This window comes from Propithecus coquereli, unplaced genomic scaffold (genome assembly GCF_000956105.1).
Source record: "Propithecus coquereli isolate 6110/MARCELLA unplaced genomic scaffold, Pcoq_1.0 Scaffold114, whole genome shotgun sequence".
NCBI lineage: Eukaryota > Metazoa > Chordata > Mammalia > Primates > Indriidae > Propithecus > Propithecus coquereli.
In genome coordinates, this window is record NW_012135414.1 from 2,357,577 (window position 1) to 2,367,849 (window position 10,273).

The window sequence follows — 10,273 nt, forward strand, 5'->3', positions numbered from 1 at the left end:
CAAACAATCCGCCCGCCTCGGCCTCCCAGAGTGCTAGGATTACAGGCGTGAGCCACCGCGCCCGGCCATGGCCAGACTTCTTAAGTGAGCCACACCCGTATCTTTCCCTCCCTCACCTGTTTACTCCTTAGCGTTGGACATCTGTCTTCTTTCACCACCTTCCTCCCACTCTCTCTAGTCACCAGTGGCCTCTTAGTTGCCACATTCAGTGGCCTCTTCTTGGCCTTCATCCTCTTCAAAATTCCTCTGTTAGCAAGCCTGTCTTTGAAATCCTTTCTTCCTTTGGCTTTATTTTTTCTTTCACCACAGGAGTCCAAATTGCATTCCTTTGGCTTTGACACTGGCTTTTTTCTTGCTTCTGGAACATCTCTTCAGCAGTCATCACTCAATCACCTTCAGCCTGGGAAATATAGAGGCCTTCCCAGAATCATACAGATAGCTGCCTTTCTCTGTTCTCTTCTCTGGCGAGTTTAACCACTTTCATTGTTACTCCCCCAAAGTTGACTTCCAGTCCTGAGGTTAGTTCTTTTCAACTGCCTGTTTGACAGCACCACCTAGATGCAGGTGACATGGTACTTCCTATTCATGAGGGTAACAACCTCCCAGTCACAAAGAGTCCTCCTCAGTCATCTTTGACTTCGCTGTCTTATCCACCATGTCCAGGCCACTGCCAAGTCCTATCAGCTCCCCTTCTCCATCCTCTCTTCCTCTCTTCCTCCCTCCGCAGTCCCACTGTCAGCACTCTGGGTCACACTTCCAGCGGCTCTCCCACACTTCGGCTGCTATACCAGTTTTCTGACAGGTCTCACTGCTTTCAGTGTCTACTGCTCTTCTCTCTCCTACTCATCTTTCCAGTTTCTAAATTCATCTTTCTGATGTTCTGTTTTCACCTCTACTTGGAGATGTCCAAAGCGAAACTCTCCAGTTTGACTTTCTGCCTCCCAAACCTGGTCCTTCCTGGTCTTCCCCAGCTCAGTAAACGGCACCTTTAGTAATTCAGGTCCTAAAGCCAGAAACCTAGCTTTAATGTCTTAGACTTCTCTCTACTTCCCACATCTCAGCCCATCAGCAAGTCTTGTTAGCGCTCCCTTCAACTAGATTTCGTTCTCTCTGCCCCATCTACCGTCACCACCCCTTGTCCGGTCCGTCACCAGTCCTTATGTGGATTTATGCACAGTCTCTCTCTGATCTCTGTGCTTCAACACTTGCCCCCTCTAATCCATCCTTTCTACACAGTAGCCAGAATTATCTTTTGGAAATATGAATTAGATTACATTACTTCACTGCTTAAAGCCTGTCAGTGATGGCCACCGCCGACTCCTCCAGTGTCATCTTATCCCACTCTTCTTTCTGTGCCGCGTCCCACTGGACTCTGCCAGTGCTGAGAACATGCCCAGCTCTTGCCTGCTGCAAGCGCTTCCACTTGCTTTTCTCCAGCTTTTTGAACATCTTGCTCCTTCATTCTAGTTCTTTAGGCTTCAGCTTAAATGTCACCTCCTCAGAGAGGCCTTCCCTGACCAGCTGTCTTAAATAGGGCTCATTTGTTTCTCATCACAGCACTTTCTTTATTTCCCTGTAACCCAAAACATAGCCGTTAGTTTTGCTGCTTGTTTTCTGATTTATTGCCTGTTTCCAAAATTAGAATGTAAGCTCCGTGAGAGCAAGAACCTTACCTACCTTGTTCCCCTTTGCATCCCTAGCACCTCACACAGAATCCACCACCTAGCTAATCTTTAATGATCATGTGTGGATTGATCACGTTCATCAAAATATTTTTATGACTTTTATATATTATGTAAAATTCCAAGTTCCTCAGTCTGATATCCAAGGCCCCAATAACCTTTTCTCCACCATTCCTATATTCTAGAACATTCCTTGATCCTCTCCCACTGACACCTTGGTTATTCATGTCCTACCATTTACTTAAAAATGCCCTCCTGTTTTCTACATCTCTTGAGACCCACCTTTGCCACTCACCCCTTCAGGTCTTCTATTTCAGGAATGAAAATCCAGCCAAAAGCTACTTCTTTAATTTCAAACAAACAAACAAACTCTCTCCAATCATTTTAATCAGAAATGGTGACTAGCTGCCTTCTGTTTTATTAGCTGTGATGCATGAACATCTGCAAAGGCTTGACCCACAATAAGTACTCCGGGAATGCTTGTTGAATGAACACATGGATGAATGAACCAGATCACACGAGTGCAGAGTACTACACTGTCTTACTGTCAGTCACTGTCGAATCTTTCTTCTTGTCCTGCCCCCACAGGTCTTCTGTTCCCCAGAGCCACCTGCCAAGACCTCTACCCCAGAAGATTTCATTCGAATGACCAAGGGTATCACCATGGCAACAGCCAAGGCTGTTGCTGCTGGCAATTCCTGTCGCCAGGAAGATGTCATTGCCACAGCCAATCTGAGCCGTCGTGCTATCGCAGATATGCTTCGGGCTTGCAAGGTAGAAATCCTGGTAGTGAAGCAGCTTTGGGGAAGAACATGGTGTGGGAAAAACTGTAGAGATTCAGGGGGCCTGGAGCTCTTTGGGATCCTAAAGCTAACATGTTACTCTGGGGCACAGGAAGCAGCTTACCACCCAGAAGTGGCCCCTGAGGTGCGGCTTCGAGCCCTTCACTATGGCCGGGAATGTGCCAATGGCTACCTGGAACTCCTGGACCATGTGTTACTGGTAAGGGAGGGAGTTGCCTGCTCCTCATACCAGCCTCCCTGAATACACGGGCCTCTTCCTGCAAGCCTCAGACCCTGCTCTCTCATTTTTTGCTCCAATATCCTCCCTACCCACCATCTGTTGCCCAAATCTGTTCTTGTTTCCAAGTCTCCCTTTCTCCCGGGCCCCACCATTCTTACTGTCTTTGGTACTCCATTCACCTACTCCTCATCCTCTTTTTGTTTTCTTCTCTCTTCCCACCTGACCACCTCCTTCTCTACCTTTGTCATCTCTTCTTTCTTCTCATTTCATCGTCCTCCTTGCTCCTTGTCAGCCGGTGAGTGACACAGCCCTACCGTCTTCGTGTGTCCAGTGTGATGCATGGAGTATACTTGGATAGGCAGCGTGGTGTTTGCGGGCTGTAGTGTGGAACACTCCAGGGATGGGGGGTGGGGGGGCCATGGTCTCCCCTCTTTATAGATCAGGGTAGACCCTAAGATGTGATGTTCTTTGTCCCCTACCCTCCTCTTCCCCAGACCCTGCAGAAGCCAAGCCCAGAACTGAAGCAGCAATTGACAGGACACTCAAAGCGTGTGGCTGGTTCAGTCACTGAGCTCATCCAGGCCGCTGAGGCCATGAAGGGTGAGGAGTGACCAGGGCCAGGGAGGGAAGGAAAACTCCCGTCATGGTACAGTCTCTGCTTCCTGGTTGGACAGCTCTGAGCTAGCCTTTGCCCATAGTCCCCCACAGGTGCTGAGGCTGGTGACGCTACCTCCTTGCTCTGCCTTAGCCTCTTTCTTCCCCCTTCAACCCATCAGGAACAGAATGGGTGGACCCAGAGGACCCCACAGTCATTGCTGAGAATGAGCTCCTGGGAGCCGCAGCTGCCATTGAGGCTGCAGCCAAAAAGCTAGAGCAGCTGAAGCCCCGGGCCAAGCCCAAGGTCAGTCCTGCCCCCTCCCTTTCTCCACCCTCATAATGGCAGGATGTGTCCACCTTCAGCCCCCTCTCTGACTTTGCATCTCTCTCTGCGACCTTTGTTTCTTTATTACAGGAGGCAGATGAGTCCTTGAACTTTGAGGAGCAGATTCTGGAAGCTGCCAAGTCCATTGCAGCAGCCACCAGTGCGCTGGTAAAAGCTGCATCAGCTGCCCAGAGAGAACTGGTGGCCCAAGGGAAAGTAAGTACTTAAATACCCAAAAGAATGGGGATAGGGTGGCAGCTTTGTTGTGCATGCCCACATTGGTAGCCTGAGAGGCTTTGACGTGAGTGAGGAGAGCCCAGGTCTCAGCAGGCTCTCCGCCTTCCTCCACAGGTGGGCGCCATTCCAGCCAATGCACTGGACGACGGGCAGTGGTCCCAGGGCCTTATTTCTGCTGTGAGTGTACAACACCCAATAGGTCTCTCTGAGTTTGAGAGACTTGAGAAGGCTAGAGGGGGGTGGACCACAGCAAGAGGTATATTTTAATCTAACTCTCCTTGCTTTAGGCCCGGATGGTGGCTGCAGCCACCAACAATCTGTGTGAGGCAGCCAATGCAGCTGTACAAGGCCATGCCAGCCAGGAGAAGCTCATCTCATCAGCCAAGCAGGTAGCCGCCTCCACAGCCCAGCTCCTTGTGGCCTGCAAGGTCAAGGCTGACCAGGACTCTGAGGCAATGAAACGGCTTCAGGTAAGGAACCCTGACCCATCCTATTGTCCTTTGGGCTGCACTGTTTTAAACTGTCACCCCTGAAATAATACGTTTCTATGAGGGAGTTGAGGGACTCTCTCCACTGGGACCCTAGCTGAGTTCTCAACTCGCACTGCTTTCTCTTGCCCAGGCTGCTGGCAATGCAGTGAAGCGAGCCTCAGATAACCTGGTGAAAGCAGCACAGAAGGCGGCAGCCTTTGAAGACCAGGAGAATGAGACGGTGGTGGTGAAGGAGAAGATGGTCGGGGGCATTGCCCAGGTGAGCTCCTGCCCAGACACTCTGAGGGACACTGTCAGGAGGGCAGTCTCGTTGCCTGTGCTGGTCCCAACCACCCTGTACCCCTAATGAACATACTTACTGAACTGACTCCCTGATCTGCGTCCCTCAGATCATCGCAGCACAGGAAGAGATGCTTCGGAAGGAGCGAGAGCTGGAAGAGGCGCGGAAGAAGCTGGCCCAGATCCGGCAGCAACAGTACAAGTTCCTGCCTTCAGAGCTGCGAGACGAGCACTAGGGAAACCGCTTCTATTTAACACAGACCCAACCCAGAGACTGTGCCTGCCACTACCAAAGCCTTCTGGGCTGTCAGGGCCCAACCTGCCCAACCCCAGCACTCCCCAAAGTGCCTGCCAAACCCCGGGCCTGGCCCTGCCCAGTCCCACTGCACATCCCCCAGCCCCTCCCCAGCTCCAAGTGCCTTCATGCCCTAGGGCCTCCTAAGTGCCTGCCCGTCCCCAGAGTATTAACGCTCCAAGAGTATTATTAACGCTGCTGTACCTCAATCTGAACCTGCCAGGGCCCCAGCCCACTCCACCCTGCCAGCAGCTTCCAGCCAGTCCCCACAGCCTCAACAGCTCTATGCATCCTTTTTTGATACTATTTACCCCCAGCTACCTATGGGGGCTGCAGGGTTGTAAGCCCCGAACAGGTCATCCTGCAATAAAGGTGATTCTGCCTACAGCCTCTGCCTGGCTTCATGAGAAGATGGGAGAATCCTCCCAGGGCAGTGGGGGAGAGAGTGGGATTGAGTCCTGTCACCCAGCTTAATCTGGCTTGAAATGGGAGAAGAGGAGACCAGCAGTCTGCCCCCTGAGGTCCCTTCCTTCTCCTTGTACCCAGTTCCCTAAAGTCACCCTAGTTGGGAAGCTGTGCCTGAGAAATTGTACTACTGGTGTCCCCTACCTCACTGGCCAGCACCTAAGCATCACCAAGTGTCATTTTCTGCTGCTGGGACAGCAGCTGCCACAACTCTTTGTGGCTACCAGGACACTCTGTTCTTCATAACTACTGAGAGTATGTGAACAAATCCAGTCCCTGGCCAAATTCAAATTTTCAAAAGCAGCTTTACTAAAAATAATAAGCCTGTAAGATACAAGTGTCTGAGCCTAAGAGAACTATGGTGACAACCTTTAGCAAGCAAAAAATCCCACCTGAGGCTGCCTCCTGTGTAGGACAGTGCTGGAAGGAAAGGAACAAGAAAAGCTTTACCCGGGTGTGAGGCTTTATATTAGAGGGCAGGACTCCCCTAGTGGCCAGGCAGGTGCTGGTAGCCCTGTTCTAGCAGCCCGGCTAATCTGGAGGGTCAGTGGAGGGAGGCTGCCAGGGAGGTGAGTGCTGTGTGCTTCCACTTCCTTCCGCATTCACCCCCCTCTGCCCACACTGCATGGATTCTCTGGCATCCTCTTAGGTTGGCCACTATTTTCATGCATGATTCTTTAGCCAACCCTGCTGCTCAGTATGTTATTTCCTTAATACTTCTCCCTCCAACAAGAACACAAATATTACCCACCTGCTACTACTCTGGGCACCTAACACCTTCTACTCCCCCCCCCCAGCCCCCCGCCATTAGAGTAAGTTTAAAGTTGATGGAATTACTTTGTCCTCCCCAGGGCAGCCCACTGGGGATAGTGCCAACTTCCTACCATCGCTTCTGTCACCTGTGATTCATTCATTCAAATTTACCAAGCCATGCCTGTGCTAAGCACTGGAAAATCAAGATGTATTATCACTTCTCTGACGCAGAGACTGGCAACTCTAGTATATGCTGCTGTGGCCCCCTAATCCCAGATTCAATGTCACAGCATCGTGAGTTGAGGACTTTGGATCCCTTCTACAATGTCCCTGATAAGTGGTAGTCCAGACTCTGAACTCCTCCAACTACGAGTCCAGGACAGCTGCTCCCTCCTGCTACCATTTCCCTGTCATGTCCTCAGGAACTGTGACCAATCACGTACCTCTCACTAGTGATACTTTGGGACCCTTCTGGGGACAGGCTGTAACACCCATTAGACCAACTTCTTCAAATGTAGTCCTCAGACCCCTAGGGATCCCCAAGACCCTTTCAGGGGTCCATAAGTCAAAATTCTTTTCTTTTTTTTTTGGTAGAGAGGGGGTCTCGCTCTTGCTCAGACTGGTCTCGAACTCCTGACCTCAAGCAATCCTCCCACCTTGGCCTCCCAGAGTGCTAGGATTACAGGCGTGAGCCACCGTATCTGGCCAAAAATTATTTTCCTAATAATACGGAGACATTATTTTCCTTTTTCACAGTGTCAACATTTGTACTAACAGCACAAAAATATTAGGGGATAAAACTACCTCAGCACACATCAAGGTAGTGGCCCCAAACTGTACAAATAGTCATTATATTCTTCACTGCCATGCATTAGCAATTTAAGAAATAAATGCCAAATTTACATGTAAGAATGTCCTTGATGAAGTAGTAAAAACTTACTAATTTTATTAAATCTAAATACTTGAGTAAATTGTCTTTCCAATACTTGTCTGATAAACCGGCAAGTATGCATAAAGCACTTCCGCACATACCAAAGTATGATGGTTTTCTTGAGGAAAGCACTTAAGCCATTCTTTGAGTTGTGAGCTGAACTAGCTGCATGGTACACCACGTTTACTAGAAAGAATGACCAACGAACTGATTCTCAGACCTGGGTATCTGTCTGATCTTCTCACAAAAAGGAACAAAATGAGTCTGTCACTTCAGAAAAAAATCTGACAGTGTTTGTTGCAAATGATTCAATTTGAGCTTTGTATCATTGGCAAACAGTGAAAATTTGAATTTTGTAAAACATGTATTTGCCTCCATGTGCTTCAAAGCCTCCCAAAATTTAAAACTTAAAAGATTTTTCTGTTGAAACTGATTGTGATATTAAGGAATGTGGTTTTTAAAATAATGATAATGAAATGAATGTGTCAATATTTGAAAGATCTGCATAGCTCAGTGAATCAACACTTTCCAAATGACCAATGCTTGATGTTACAAAATTATGCGTGGTTAAAAGATCCAATCAAGGCGTGACACAGCGTTGGTGGCAAAGTGGTAAGCATAGCTGCCATCCAATCAAGGCGTGATACACACCAGTGGATTTTAATTTAACATAGTACAAAAAGGTCATTGATAATGGTTTCAGGTTCCACATTACAATTAACCCTTAAGAAACTACGATTTGTCCAGTTTTGATGTAGTATCAAAGAACAATATCCACAATTATCTGAAAAGGCTATAAAAGTAAGATTCCAACTATGTATATGTTTCGAGGCTGGATTTTCTCCATATATAGTACTTCAAACGAACCATATAGCAACAGATCAAATGCAGAAGCAGATTTTGAGAATCCAGCTGTCCCCTATTAAGTCAGACAGGAAAGAGACTTGCAGCCAGGCTTGGTGGTTCACTCCTGTAATCCCAGGGACTAAGGAGGCTGAGGCGGGAGGATCCCCTTGAGCCCAGGAACTGGAGGCTGCAGTAAGCTATGATCATACCATTGCACTCTAGCCTGGGTGATCCCATCTCTTATAAAAAGAAAGAAAAAAAAGATTTTCAAAGATGTAAAATAATTGTACATAAATAAGTAAATGTAAAAACTCTAATTTGGGGAGTGGAAATAGTCATTTTTTATTTATAACGTTATTTATGTTAACATGGTTAATCTGTAATGGGCTTATTTTATTTTTAACAAATTAATAAATATTTTAAAGCTTTCTCGGTTTCCATTTTAATATGGCAATTATTGCTAGATATAACCTACTTCAACAAAATCTCTTTGGGGTCTTCAATGATTTTTAAGAGTTGTAAGGCGTTCTAAGAACAGAAGGTTTGAGAATGGCTGCATAGATCGTGAGTTTCTCTAGATCCACACCATATTAGTATATTTGTGTACCCAGACATTGGTACATAAAAAACTCATTTGGTGGCCAGGCGTGGTGGCTCATGCTTGTAATCCTAGCACTCTGGGAGGCCGAGGTGGGAGGATCACTCGAGGTCAGGAATTCAAGACCAGCCTGAGCAAGAGTAAGACCCCGTCTCTACTAAAAAAAAAAAATAGAAAGAAATTAGCTGGACAACTAAAAATATACAGAAAAAATTAGCCAGGCACGGTGGCACATGCCTGTAGTCCCAGCTACTCAGGAGGCTGAGGCAGAAGGATTGCTTGAGCCCAGGAGTTTGAGGTTGCTGTGAGCTAGGCTGACGCCAGGGCACTCTGGCCCAGGCAACAGAGCGAGACTCTTGTTTCCAAAAACAAAAATATCATTTGGCAAATGTTTATCAAGTGCCAACTCTATGCCTGGTGCTGTGTTAGGCATTGGGGATTGATTGAAAATTGGAAACAACAGTCCCTCTTCTGGAGGACTCACAGACTAGTGGAAAGGACAACAGGTAAAAGGACAGTTACAACATGGGGGTAGAATGAGAGTGATAAGCGGCACCAAAAACTCGCGCCTATCAGTTGGAGATCGTGGCCCTGGAAGGCTTCCCAGAAAAGCCGACACTTGATCTGAGTCTTAAAGGCCACCAGGAAGCCTAGGGGAAGGGCATTTTAGGGAGAGGGAACAGAATGCATAAAATGGGGAAGCTCTGAGAAAAGTACAGCTATTTCCAGCTCCTGCCCGTAGCTAAGTATGAATGCAGCATGAAATACAAGTCTGAGCATTGGGGGTGAGGCTGGGAATGAAAGGAGATGAGGTTAGAGAGGTAGGGATGATCCAAAGCAAAGGCCCTTCTATACCATATTAAGAAGTGTGGATGTTTTCTCCTCAAAAGGAGCAAGGGAGTAGGGAGGGGTGGTGGAGTATTTTAGATTCTATTCGCATTAACTTTTTAAAAGGTCTTGGGCAGCAATGTCGTGGGACGATTTAATGAATGAATGAGTTGGGGAACCAGAAAGACCATAAAAGACCTAGACAGGAGGTAATATAAGCAGCTGCCCAAGGCAAGCCCAGACTCTGAGGAGGAATCTAATTTGTAGGAAGCAGAATCTCCAGGATTAAGTGGATGTGAGAAGTGAAGGGCGGGGAGCACTTGATAACCTCAGGGGTCTAGCATAGGCTACTGGGCGGATGAGGTGTCTTTCACGGAGTTTGGGTAACACTTCGAGGTCAGGTGAGGTCGCTCCCTGTGCAGTTAGGCAGATCTGAATGCATTTCCGCGCCCCCTTTCAGCGGCCCATGGTTCCCACAGGGCGCAGCACCCCAGCAAAATCCAGGCCTCCCGCCCGTCTGCTCCTGGGGGGCGAGGCGAACCGCTCCCTCCCGGGTTCCTCCGCCCCGTCTCTCCTCCCCTTCCCCCTCCTCCGGAGCGGCTCTCCACTTCCTCTCCCCCCACCCCACCCCAAGGGAAAACGAAAACAAACAGCCTCCCGCCCGCGCCTCTCACTTCCCGACCCGAGACCGGGCTCTGGGAGCTGGTGTTTGCGGCCTCGGTCAGAGGGGATCTCACCCCGGGCTCCCGACGCCGCGCCGCTCAGTAACTCTCCCCCTCGCCCTCTGCCTTCCCCGCCCCAGCCCGGCCCCGCCTCCCCCGGAGAAACATCCCAAAAAAGGGCAGAAAAGAAAATTTGGCGTAAAGTTGGCCCACTGGGGAAGAGAGGAGAGTCCGCTGGGAGAAGGGGAGGAGAAGGGAGGG

At 48.7% G+C, this 10,273-nt stretch overlaps 1 protein-coding gene across 2 annotated transcripts in view; it reads left to right on the forward strand.

The window, feature by feature from the left end:
* The window catches only part of TLN1 (talin 1), a 32,068-nt gene extending 26,752 nt beyond the window's left edge, over positions 1 to 5,316 (forward strand). For both annotated transcript variants that reach the window (XM_012656374.1, XM_012656383.1), the window contains 9 exons: positions 2,271 to 2,456; positions 2,577 to 2,684; positions 3,200 to 3,305; positions 3,482 to 3,606; positions 3,718 to 3,843; positions 3,979 to 4,041; positions 4,152 to 4,334; positions 4,486 to 4,614; positions 4,745 to 5,316. In XM_012656374.1, the coding sequence (XP_012511828.1) occupies positions 2,271 to 2,456; positions 2,577 to 2,684; positions 3,200 to 3,305; positions 3,482 to 3,606; positions 3,718 to 3,843; positions 3,979 to 4,041; positions 4,152 to 4,334; positions 4,486 to 4,614; positions 4,745 to 4,870 (1,152 nt within the window). In that variant the 3' untranslated portion in view covers positions 4,871 to 5,316. The remainder of the gene's footprint in view (positions 1 to 2,270; positions 2,457 to 2,576; positions 2,685 to 3,199; positions 3,306 to 3,481; positions 3,607 to 3,717; positions 3,844 to 3,978; positions 4,042 to 4,151; positions 4,335 to 4,485; positions 4,615 to 4,744) is intronic.
* Positions 5,317 to 10,273: the final 4,957 nt, after the last annotated feature.